Raw genomic sequence first — 13,269 nt, 5'->3', positions numbered from 1 at the left:
AACGATCCCAGGTTCAAGTAGACATAACTATGTCTGCAAAGGAGCAGCATAATTGAGAACAGCGCATTGTGCCATCAAGAGCTAACTTTATTACCTACTGATGAAATCTGCAGCTCTGGAAACAGTGAGAAGAGGATGAAGCTGAAAACTAGCCAAAGCACGTGGGTGAAGCAGAGAGACAGAGAGAAAGAGACGGAGAGAAAGAGACGGAGAGAAAGAGACGGAGAGAAAGAATGATGGCCAACTAATGCATGGCAGGGGAAGAAGGAAGAAGATACCTGTAGGCAGCACTAGGTGAGGAGAACTTTTCACTTTCTTCACAGGGATTATTTTAACGGCAGAAATAGAGCGTGTACATAAAGGGACGTCAACAGCTGCAAACACAAAAGTGTAAATGGCACATCCAAAAAGGGAAGAACAGAGTTTGGGAAACATGCCACAAAATTTTCTAATGTACTTGGAGACACAATAGCAGCAAATTTCAAATACAAAAGCAGTCCAGAGAACAGTGATGCAACCGTTAAAAATATCCCTTCATTCGCCCTAATTCAGGATGTGTCTGTTTTATGCAGCATACAGAATGGTTTACTGAAATGACTAACTGCTGAGCGCCACTATGCTGCAGGCGAACAGAGTCTGGAAGCATTAGTTTTTAGAAGCCATCAAAAAAATTTAGTGTAATCATTTAGCTGAGATACACTACATGCAAAAATAAAAATGTTAAGTTAACATAAATATGGCTCAGTTAAAACAAAATAAAGCGAAAAAACAAGGATTGAAAGGTTGAAAGAGGAACATTAAACTAGCCACATAATGTGAATTCTGGATTTTATGGGACATATTTTACAAGTTCAGCCACAGAAGGAAGTGAAACATGAAATAATCTTGGAAATAGTCCCATGCCAAAGGATAGCATCAAAATATCAATTTCAGACAAAAATCCATCCATTTAAACAGTCAGTTGAAGAGATTTCTACTGGACTCCATCAGCTAGCACACTAATTATTACTAGATGTAGTACACAGGGGAAAACCATACATCGCACTGTGCAAAATTCTAGCAATTGTTACAAAACTGTCCAAAACAGCTGGTACTTTCTCCCTCTGACTCGGTATTGCAGCCGATGTGGAGCTCTTTTCATTTAAAAAAAAAAAAAAGGGGGAGGGAGGCAGGGACGCTGGTAAAATAGGCAAAGGCAAAACTACTCAGAGGTGAAGCTCAACAGTATCTGCCAAGATAAACATCTTGTAAAACATGGCTCTGCCAGAGTAATTTGAGTTGTGCTCTTGATTTCTGTAGAGCCAGGATTTTCTCCTTTAAAACCTGTTAGCTTTCTGCACGTATTTACTGGGAAATGCTAGATGCCTCCTCACATTCTGTGCCATCTCTCTCAGGCCTGCAAAATCAGGACTAAGAGGACCACATTTCTAATACTTCACACACCAATACTGAGCACTGGGCCAGCTTGAAGGAGGCACTGACATCAGGATGGTGTGTACACCCCCTCTTGTGGCAGATCTTTCTGGTCCCTGGCAAAACTGGAAAGCACAGATTTCACCAACCTAGAAAAGGGGTCTCAAGTAAAAGGATGGGGGAAGAGCCTGATAGCATTTTTTTCAAACCTCATAAAATCATTAATTTTTATATAGATGGAACTGTTTTAAATTCTTTTTTTATAAAAGAGGAACCCAAATCAAACCCTGTTCTCCATGCATCTCCCTGAGCACTGGAGACCCTGTGAATACAATTTATCCCAAATCCAAGCAGCCTGTGGGTTAGGAGACAACTGTAATTCTGTTCTGCTCTGTAGCTGACTGAATTCATTCATCCATCCACAATGCAGTCAAAATACTAACCACTATAAAAAGTCAAAAAAGAAAGGAAATGAAACCAGTAGAAAACCAACCCATACAACCACATACTTTCATCCTGCCAAAACACACATTATCATTATGCAATACTGAATGCTATAAAGCACGCTGCAAACCTGCCGATGTTAACATCAAGACCAGTTTGTTTAGATAATTTTGCGTTCTAAATTGTTGCTAATGACAGATTTTATTTTTTGTTGTTACTTAAATGGCTAGTTCCTGTTCTTTAATCCTGGGCTCAAACCTTCACCTCCCACTGAGGTTAACAAGATTCACACATGGGCACCCACAACTCTATGCTGTCGAAACACACTAAGATATTGATTCACAGGACCTCACAAGTACCACAGATAGTGCACAGCTTTCCACAAAACAGCACTAAAAATATACAAAAGGGCAAATCCAGCCTGCCACCTTTAAGAGACAAAGAACACTTGTTCAGGTAAGGAATGCTGCTGCTGCCGGCACGGTGCGGCACAAGTCGCCAAGCAAACTAGATTTGGAAACCCCTGCTGTAGCGAGTGTCCGGGGAAACCAACCACATCACGCAGCTGACATGCGGGGGCACTGTAGAGATGTCTTTGAAGGTCGTAACCCACCTTTTTCTTGTCCATTGCTGCTCAGCCCGTTGACAACGGTTTTCGCAACATCAACTTCTTCATGTTCTGTAAGATAAATAAGCAGCAGGTTACTTCTGGGTTAACACCTCTGCAAATGAATTTAAACTCTGACTGAGGGGATGCCATGGGTCAGCACTACTTGGTTCAGGAACCAGGAAGTATCCCTACTGTCTCAGGAGATGTTGCTTGGAGACACAAAGCTCCCTTGGATGACACCCGTTTCTCCTTTTCCTTTGCCTACCTGGATCGCAGCCTCATTTAAACAGGGACTGTCTTTGTACATGCACATGGCATCCAGCCTGGTGACGAGATTTTTCAAGAGAGATTTTTCAAGTCTGCAACATGAATAAAACTGGCTCTTGCCAATTCTGAGAAAATCAGAAGTTAGTGCTAGGAAGGACCTCCAAGGGTCATCTAAAGCCATATCCCTGAGCCATGGCAGAAATCTACCTCTGTCACTGCTGACAAATGTTTACCTAACGAGTTCTTACAGACTTCCAGCATCACCCTAAAGCAACCTGTCCAGTGCCTTAGAACCTTAAGCCAAATTCCCAGCTCATGTTTTTCAGACCCTGATTAGTCTCCTAGCTTTCCTCTGGACTCTGTCCAAATGGTTCACCTTTTTCTCAAAATGTGGTGCTAAAAACTGGACATAAGACTCCAGCTGAGACTTCATAAGGCGCTAAAATCAAGTTGGAACATTATTCCATAGATCCTACATATGGCACTTCAGTATGGCGTCTGGTTTTTTTTTCCCCCACTCTGATTTAGCCTGTACCCAGACAAGCCCAGAAGTTTTCCTCTTCCCAACCAGCTCCCATTTCCTGGTCCCTCATTTTTTTCTGAGCATCTGATTTTTCCTATCCAGATGTCAAACTTTGCATTCACCCCTACTAAAACATATCCAATTCTTTCAGATAATTTTTTCAGGTAATCAATAATTTTGAATTCTTGTATTCCAAAGTGAAAGAAGCTAAAGTGACCTACTCCAGATCAAGATGTTTCTAGTCATTTTTTGAGCATTATGGGCCAAATTGAAACAACAAACATGAAGCCAGGACACTTTTTACTATGAAGTCATTCTGCTGTTGCCTTGATAGTCAGATTCCCTGAGCTTTCAAAGGCTTTGACTCTTTTTCTGGGAGACAGAAGACTCAAAAAAAAAAAAAAAAAAAGAATAACTGCATCAGAAACAGAAATAATAAAAAAGAAAGCTGATGAGGGCAAGTGGAAAACAACACAGACTTACCAGAGCTCATTGCGGAGGAGGGACTTGCCTTTTTCACTTCTGGATTTTGTTTATCTCTGTTTAAAGTGAAAGGCAGAATGGTTACATTATCTTTCATGCCTGCCCAGACATCACTGGACAAGATGGTGAACATTCATCACAAAAGTCAAGGTATTAGTCAGAGTTTCTTAAAAAATTTTAGTTTCAAAACCCAAATGGATTTATGTCAACCACCAGTTATATTTTTTGCTGATAACTGTCAGAAATTAAAGAGTATTTCCACCTAATATAGATACTACTTTCAGACTTTAAGACTAATCCTTAACACTAAATCATAAGATACTGATTAAAGCCTGAGTCTATATATGGCAAAGTGTAAATCTGGCTAGCTTCTAATACATAAAATGTGCATCACCTTTAAGAAACAATAAAAAAAAAATATCTCAGTGAGACTAAAAGCTTTAAGCTAAAACCCTCAACTTGGACTACTGCCAGATTTCAAGGCAATCTGTTGCTCAGATCAAAGTCGGTCTCTCCTTTGAAAGACGTTACAATACAGAAGAGATACATTTATTGAAACACATATTAACTTCTGTACCAATCATTTCCAGTTTTCATGGAAAATTCCTCCATTCGTTTGATACAAAAATATCAGTGCCACTGGTATTTTCAGGATCAGACTCCAGTAAGTGAAAAAACTACCAGATGGGGACCAGAAGAGAAAAAAAGTCAATTTTCCCGGTCATAACAGTCTACGGAGAACAACTGCGGGGCCTATTCATACCCAGTTCCCACTCCTGTGGGGACTTGATACTTGCAGCAAATGAACAGGTTTCAGTGTCACACCATAGATGTTGGTTTGAATAGTCAAAGAGCGGCATTTCTACAAAACAAGTCTGTGTTTGCCAAGATCTCTCAACTCTCTAAAGGTCCTATGCTGAATTACAAAACTCTTCAATTTTGTGTTCCAATCTTTTTTCCTCCCCTCAGAAGTTAGTGCTAAAGAGAGCGAGTTCAAGTGTAACTCCAGCCAATTAATGGCTTCCATGACATGAACAGAAATAGGTATCTGGAGCTGCGAAATCATGTGTAAACAAAGAGCCTAATCTGTGAAGCACAGGGAAAAATTGCTCAGAGAAATATGAAACTAAACAAGTGAGTTCAAGATACTTTTTTCCTGACACATGAACTGGAGGCAGCAGTGGAACACTCTAAGAGATGGAAGTTGCCTTCAGGGAACTGAATTTTGCTCTCTTGCCTCAAGCATCCCCATTCTTACGTAGCATTTGTTTCATACCAGCCAGAATATAACATGTGCAACAGATACACAAAAGGAAAGAAAAGAAAATTCAGCAAGCAAATATAGTACAGATCAGTCTAAAACCAGCCAACATGCGGGCTCTCCAGCATGCCACCCTAGCAACAACTGCCAACGCTTAATTATTTGAATATTTTCTTCACTAAAATATCCACATAAGGTATACGTCGTGGGTTGGTGAAGGCTCAGCAGGATACTGCCAAACTCCAAGGTGATCCCAGTGAAACACAGCATAAAGTGGAGGGCGCAGTCTAAAACCCATCAACAACAAAAGCTGAGTCCAGCTTAAAGATCTGCTCCCCGACTTTGCCTGCCCATACAGTACCTGTTTCTTGTTTCTACCATTTAATATTAGCAGTAAGTATGCTGAAATTGTAATGGTTGACACAACCTGAAAATCTAGACAAATGTATTTAATACTAATGGTCTTTCTGACCTCCATACATTTCAGTTTCAGAAAGATACCTTAGATCAAGCAAAGCAGAAAAAAATGGGCTAAAATGATAGGCTTGTCCAGGCTAAGGAGGTCTGTAGCAGTCACACTCTTCTACGTATGGAAAACTGTTATGAGTTAAACTCACTGGATAAATACAAGTCCCTCCACAGGGCAGGCAGAAAACTACAAGAAGGGGCAGAATTGCAAGAGGTCTCAACCAAGCTTTAGAATGAAAGTCATTCTGAGGAGGTTGCTGGTACCCAGAGGTTTTGACTCAGCACTGGCCCTCTCCATGGGCTTCACGTAAGTCAACGCACAGTTTCTTCCGCATCAAGCATCCCCAAAAGATTGTATTCTCTCCTCTGGTATACAAGATAAAAAAGGTGGGGGGTGGAAAAATCTAGCGTATTACCTTTTCAGGAAAGGAAAGAGGAAATACTAGCTCACACGCCTGGAGAAAGGCAGGGTCCACTGCTGCTACAATCCAGAGCAACACAGGTCCCCTTCCACAATGGCAGTGTCCAAGCAACTAAACTTGTAACGCCATGCTTTATACTTTTTAAACCGTCTCATCTTTGTTTAGAAACAGTGACCTCACAACTACCGTTAAAGTCTGATTTCAGTGATGTCTTTTTATTTCAAGTGTCTTGACATTGTTTGCAGCATGAAGCACTGGCCATGAAGGTGGTTTGCTTTAAGAACAGCATTAAGGAAAGAATTCACACCAATAAAAGCACAATGATTTGGCCTTAAAAGAACAAATTACTTTTTACAAGAAGTGATTTGAGGTTAAAAATAAATTTATAATTAAAGAAGATTGCTAAAATTAAATGGAGGTGGTGTACAAACTCATTAGAACTAGATCTAGAAAAATTACTTTTCCACATATCCCCACGCTTAGTAACAATTATAAAATTCAATTAAAATAACAAGCATTAAACGTTCACTTACTGTAAAACTAATCAGCATTATTCGAACACTCAAACACGTACTTAATGCAGCTTCTCATACACAGAATTGATTCAGCATGCTCAGGGTGAGTGTAACCAAACCTCAGCACCTGGGTTGGTGTAACTCCAGAAGCTCCATTTAGAAGTTAATTTTGATCAGTTGAGGATATGCGTACAGATTTGCTGCATGCAGGTAGAAATAACTGCTGTTTAGATTGAGGAAATTATGATACATGTCTGGAGTCGAGAACATGCTTCAGTGCTTCTTTTGCATCAGGCCTACAGAGTTATTCTGTCACCCACATGCTTAACCCAAACCACATCCTGAAGCCCTCTTAGGACTATCTTAGCCCTAAGGCTGCTCTTGGGACCAGACAGGCAGTCCGGGCAGATAGCACATCTGGCTCCACAGCCCCAGCGTAGCAAAGCATTGCCCTCTCTAATATTTGGGAGGTTACATGCTGTAAGTCAGCGTGCCGTGAGTGTTTGGGTGGTACAGCCTTAGACAAAGCAGCCCCTGCCAGGTTGGGCAGGCAGGCAGTCCATGGGCTGTGGGAGCAGGTGGATCTGGAAACACCGGCTGCTCCCAGTTCCCCTCGAGAGCTTCCCGTAGACACACATGCAAGCACACATAGCAGCACTTCCGAAGGGAGCCTTTCAAAGGGAACAAAAAATGAGATCTCTCCTGTCAATACTGAAAACAGAGAAACCAGTACTGCCAGATCAGGCAAAACAAAACAAATTAGAAAACCCCATACAAACAAACCAACCCTCCAACCCCCTCCCAGTGTCTCCCTCTAGCTCCCTGCTCTAACCAGTGTCCTCTTGCCAGACTGGAATTCATGCCTTTCCTGAAACGTGACAGACAAAGCAACCAAGGCGTCAAAGCTGCAGCCATTCAAAACACAATGAAAGGCAGCGAATTCTTCAGGACGCAAGCCAGCGGCTGTAACCCTGAATGTGCCACTGTCCCTACGTAACATCCACCAACTCCTTGCCAGCTCAGTCATACTTCTAGACGAGATGTTTAATCCTTCCTTCCTCCCTTCCACCCCCAGCACATTTCTTCCAAGACTGCAGCTCCTTCCCTACTTGGTGTGGAAAAGAAAGCAGTGCATTTAGAAGCCTATTTAGGAGGAATGCAGATAAGTGGCAATACTTCTGCACAGCACCGGTCTCTGGATTATCTCACATGCTCTAATATTCAAGTACCACCCCTACAATGGCAGGGGGTAACAAACAGCTCATTAATAGTTCCAAGTAAGGACACACGCTCTTAAGTCACTGGTATCTCAGCTAAGAGTCGCAGGCAGTGGTTATTTTTGGTGGTCTGATGTGCAACCGGGGAAAAGTAATTTCCTTTTGTTTCTTCTCCTGTTATTATTGACAGCTCAGATGACTTGCATAGGATTTTAAAACAATTCCTGAACATGAGATGAACATTCAAAACTTCTTGGGAAGGTGCCTTATACTCCTGAGACTTGGACTCCTGCTTTGTCTTCTCAGTTCTGCGTTTTTTACATTTTCAACATTTTCTCTCCATAATCAAGAGCTTTAAGTGTTTTGTGGCTGCACTTAAATAAAAATAAAATTCTTATTTATATCAGTATAATCTAGGAGTTGAGGCTTTTAGAAAAATGGTTAGGTTTCAGGCTCTAAGGGATGATCAGCAATCACAAAACTTACTTTTCACATGGTCAGGTCTCACACCTCATTAACAGCACTCATTTGCTTAGCCCCTGGCTCAGACCCTTTCTCACGTTGCCACCAGTGTCCCTGACCCAGATGCTCTGCTCAGGCAGCCCCGCCAGCACCGTGGAGTCCCAGATCTGGAAAGCGGGGAAATGGCTGCACTGCAGCCAGTGCTTCCGAGCAGGAGGTTCCTCTGCGTGAAGGAACTTGCTGGAAAGCACACTTCCCCTGTACTCCTCACTTCATATTACATAAAATGTGGCAGGAAAAAAAAACTGGAATACAGGAGGCAGCTCCAGGTTAACCCAGACAATCAGCTCTCTTTCCAAGTATCACTATACTGTTTTCCTGAAACACAGAAATATGTTGTCCATAAGTTTTATTTTAAGGGTTAAAGAACATCCTGTCATTCCTTCAGAACACATTATGCTCCTAAGAATAAATGTCATGCAAAGACTATGAATAAGCAAGCAGTGCACATAGAAGAATCATACCAATTCTGTACAAGACAACACCCTTCCCACGCTCTTCAGCGAGCATTAAGGCTGCAAACAGGGAGCAGTGAAAGCTCCCTAAATGAAACAAATGGCAGCACAGGACACGAGCTTGGATAAGGTGTTCTTATAAATAATTGAACTTATAGCTGTTAGAATAAACAAACAGCATATTTCACAGTAGCGCTGTCTTTTCTCTTTTTTTAAATACTGTGCATGTTTGTTTCCTTCCTAATAGGCAAAATGAAGTTATCTGGGGTGTACGTGCCATGTTTTGTACAATTTAAGAGGAATGTACAACTGAACAATAAAAGTCAAATAGGAAATGTAAACTAGGAGATGTGGCTTTAAGAACCCAGAGATGTTTTTGAACTAAGTCATCCATCAACCTCATGGTACACAGTTTAGCTGCAGCCTGAGTTAACTCAGTTCAAGGTCACCACTTTTGGAGCAGGGGGCAGAAAAGGATCTCCTGGGTCATCAGGCCTACTCCCATGCTATTGCAGACAACTGTGTCATACAATCCTTTGCAAGACCATTTCACGTTCCAGCTTAAAACTGGTAAGGTTTCCTGCCTCCTCTGCTCCTCCCAGAAGCCTGCTCCAGAACTCATTCCTCTTATGGCTTGAATGTTGTTTCTGATTTGCAACCTAAATTTAATTCATGAACAGCTACAGCTAAATTGTTTTGCACCAACACAATTTTTCTGTTTAAGCAACTCTTCCTCCCTGTGCTCACTCTCATCCACGCATTTTTAGAAAGTGATTGCACCTCTGGCTCTTCATTTTGAGAGAGCATAAACAAGAAATCGGTCTGCATATTGTCACCCATCCCATTAAAATCTGGCAAATAGCGGAAGATTTTAAAAAGGTTGGCAGTCCAAAGTCTAAACTCTGCTTAATGTCACAGAACCAGAGAGCAAAGTCTACAGCTGACGTGCCCAACAGCTGAAAAGCAAAGTTTAAAAGGTAAATCAGCTTTTTTTTATCCATTCTAATTCTGGCCTGTCTAGTACAAAACAATTCTATGGTCGGTGCTGGTTCAGAGAGTAATTTGATGTCTCCAGGGACCTCCCTGCAAAGAAAGAGTTGGGGATAATCTCACATAGCCACCAAACCTTCACTAAGTGACAATGACTTATACCTGCAGGGTTGTGGGGACGAAAGGTGGCTCCTGCCTGAGCCATTAATTTCCTGCTCTGCTGCAGACGTGGGGCTTGGAAACAGCTGTCCAGAGGGTTGTTTGGCACCGAGCAGACAGAAGAGTAACCTGATGTGCAGTGCATCACCAGTTGCCCCTGGATGAGTTAAGTGCTCTCACCAGTAGCCTTACAGTCAGAAACATTTCTCATGACAATAGATTTTAACCACATTGTAACTGGGCTCTGACTTTCTCCCCAGTCTGCCATGACTGCCTTCTGTTGTCTGTATTTGATGGCCGAGATCACGGTGACAGTAGCTGTGCTCCGTGTATCATTCATGCCTGCTAAAGGAACAAATGCCTTTGTGCCACACCCATGTGCCCAAGCAGCTCACATCTACGTGTTAGAGCTTCTGAAAGACAAACATTTCTAGAATATTTTAAATAAAATCTTGTATTCGTCTTAACAGGAGCCACAAGGCACAGCATTTGAGAGCAGCAGAAGCTGAGACTTAGCTCAGATTTAGCTGTTGTATGTACACTAAAACCCCATAGATGGAAGCACTTCACAAACAAGCTGACGTACGTCCTACGCAGGGAACTCACCGGGCGCAGCTCTCAGGCTGCCAGCTCTGGAGGGAAAGCTGTAAATTATTTAACTGCATATCGCAACCTGGGACTGCTGAGGACACTTAACTGAGTCTCACGCTGGAATTCAGGCAGGGAGCTTGTAACTACCAAAACTGGGTTTTATTTACCATTAACAGGTGCTTAATTCAGTGTCACCAGATTTACCTCTTTGCAAAAAGGAAAGTTTTCAGACAACCTGCAATGACCACACCTAGCCAAGAGGGTGCTGCTTTTATACTTCACTGGAAGAAACAGAAGATTCATTTGAATTCAAGCTGTTGTGAGACTACTTGTAAGAGCTGTGCAGCTGGGGTGCTCTTCCTACTGCACTTCACTCTCTGTACACCTCTGATCTGGGGCCACTTGTGCCTCCGCAGAACAATTGCTGTAAATAAACAGACCCAAATTCCAGAAGCCCTAATTATGTTTAACAATGGAGCCATTCAGCTGACCCGAGACTGAGGGACACAAACACTACATTGCATTTACTACAGTGAATGGCATTCTATATATACAATCAATTAGATCATCTAAAGAACATCCAGCAGCTTCTCGTGCATGATTTTGTATAACAAAGACTACAAAGGCTGTCTTCACCTCTGCCACACACTCTCAAACAGTGAAATAGTAAATAAGAGGAAGTTGCATTAAGTAGAAATACTAGTCAGAGATCGACTAGTATCACAAAGTTCAAATCCAGATTACAAACATTTCACAAAAATGAGAGCAGAGAGAAGATTCTGATGCACCTCTGACATATAAACCAGCTACCTTACTGCTACAGACCACCTTATGCTGTCCCAGACACATCCTGAGGTTCCTACTTGTGAAAAGTAGAGGAATTACACAGGCATTAATGAGTGCTCGCTGTAGCAACTACACCAAACATTAATTTTTAGTTATGACCTCTCCTAGCACTACCTGTTTTGAAGCACTGCACAAACACTCACTAGGCAACAGCTAACACTTTTCAAGGTGCATTGAAGGTATGTTCATAGGTGATATTCCTATTTTACGCAGAGGCGGAAGATTCAGGCCTCTATTCTGTGCAACAGCTGAAATAAGCTGAGCTGGCACAGTGTAACAAGGTGCATGGGTGGGTCTTAGAGGCTGCTTTTTATATTTTCAGAATAAGCAAAACCAGTCTGCGAGTTGGTCTCATTCACACACAACTGCAATGCCGTCCAGGGAACCACATAAAGCTACATCTAGCCAACCCATATGGCAAGCCAGGTATACAATACTTCCAAACACACCTTTAACAAGCCTTGGGATGCATGTTGAAATTAAACAGCGTCATTCTCGTTAGCCTTTGACAACCTGGAGGCATTACTACACTAGAAAAATTGCCAGGGAGCTGATTCATCTACCTGAATATCAGGCACAAAAAGGTCCCAGCAAAACTCAGAAGGCACTGTCATGCATCCAAAGCCAGAGAGCAAACTTGTGCCTGCCAGGGAATTCAGCCTGGAGTACTGGCTTGCTAGCCTTGTTGGACTGCGCTGCCTTTTAAGTCACCTACTCCTCTACTCAGTACTGAAAACGCTCTGAGAAAGCCAAACTGCTGGGTTAACCAACAGTCTGACGTTCAAAGTGTTTCCAGAAATAGCAGAAAGTCACATTCCAGAAACCAGCCCTTATTTCACTTCCTTCTGACTCCTCCAGCCGCAGGTGACCAAATTCCACATCTATTCTCATCACTTTAGCAACACCCTGAGAATCAGCATTCAGGAATTTCTTTCAATCCCTCCTTCTCATAAAAATAGTCAGGAGAAAGATCCAGTCATTAGGGTAAGGAGGCAAGGACCCATCTATTTCCCTTAATGAGAATACAAATCCATGTAACGACTACTGTGGTACCTCCTCTCTTTTCAAGCAGCAACTGGAAATATCTACCCAAATGAGAGAAGCAGTTTGAAATTAGGTGAGTACTGGCCCAACAGACCTACTCACTCAGTGCACAGTAGCATACACCAGTGCCATGTAAAATTCTGGGAGTTCAGCTCATAGCAGCTTTCCCTAATTGTGACTAAAAAAACATACTGGTGTCCTTACCTTGATTTGGGCTTTTCAGTTAATGGTGCCATTTCCTTAGTCCTTTGATTTCACTCCATAAGAGGCATGAAAGAGTTAAGGAAACCTTTCACTGCGTTGCCCAGTCACTTGGCTGCTGAGGTGTAACAAGAAATTTGTGGAGGCATCTCCCTCTCGCTCTCTCTGGCACCCTTAAATACTTTGCTCCTCCTACTGCTGTGCTTTAATTAGCCAGCTGGTTCTTAGTCACCCCATCCTGTCACTAGGCTTGCCACCCCCGCCCAGCCTGCCTGTCACTCCCCTGCCACTGTCATCAGGGAAGACCCTGACTCTTCCTGCAGCTCTGGAGCTGGTGAAAGGACAGAAAGTTTGGAGGTGACACTCCCTCGTAGCATGTGTACAGGATGCACTTCAGAAGGGAAGCGACAGGCAGAAATATTAAAGTACAGGGAAATTGCTTGGAAAAGTACTTTTTTTAAAAAAAAAACCAGGTGGCATCTGCTTGTCAAAAAAGGAATATTTTCATTATCACTGGACAGGGCAGGTCATATTTCAATGGCTAGGAGCTGAAGGGGCAGCTAAAGTTTCTGCACTTGGCAGCTGAGATTTGTAGCATAAATACCTGACATGACACCAAGTGAAACTAACTGCTTGCATGGCTATTACACATTATATGCCCACTCCATGGGCATCGTAACAGGCGTCAAGGGAGCTTTCAAGTCACAAGCTGTACTAGGGTGTCCCTAGAGTGGAGTGTCCCCATTCCAGCACAGCTTGGTTCCCCTTTAGACAGCCCAAGACTCACACTGGAGTGGAGGTGATGCCAGCTTTTAGGAGGGTGAGGGTATACTCACAC

The 13,269-nt window shown here is 42.5% G+C and overlaps 1 protein-coding gene across 15 annotated transcripts in view; it reads right to left on the bottom strand.

The window, feature by feature from the left end:
* The window catches only part of SORBS1 (sorbin and SH3 domain containing 1), a 218,975-nt gene that overhangs the window by 68,588 nt on the left and 137,118 nt on the right, over positions 1-13,269 (bottom strand). For 9 of the 15 annotated variants that reach the window (XM_064463610.1, XM_064463611.1, XM_064463609.1 and 6 more), the window contains 3 exons: positions 3,741-3,796; positions 2,471-2,536; positions 279-374 (listed from right to left, as the gene is read on the bottom strand). In XM_064463610.1, coding sequence (XP_064319680.1) covers positions 279-374; positions 2,471-2,536; positions 3,741-3,750 — 172 coding nt within the window. In that variant the 5' untranslated portion in view covers positions 3,751-3,796. The remainder of the gene's footprint in view (positions 1-278; positions 375-2,470; positions 2,537-3,740; positions 3,797-13,269) is intronic. The other 6 variants (XM_064463613.1, XM_064463621.1, XM_064463625.1 and 3 more) reach the window with 1 other exon arrangement.

Source organism: Phalacrocorax carbo, chromosome 12 (genome assembly GCF_963921805.1).
Source record: "Phalacrocorax carbo chromosome 12, bPhaCar2.1, whole genome shotgun sequence".
NCBI classification, from domain to species: domain Eukaryota; kingdom Metazoa; phylum Chordata; class Aves; order Suliformes; family Phalacrocoracidae; genus Phalacrocorax; species Phalacrocorax carbo.
Note: the sequence above shows the minus strand (reverse complement) of the source record. Positions and strands in the feature narration are given on the sequence as shown.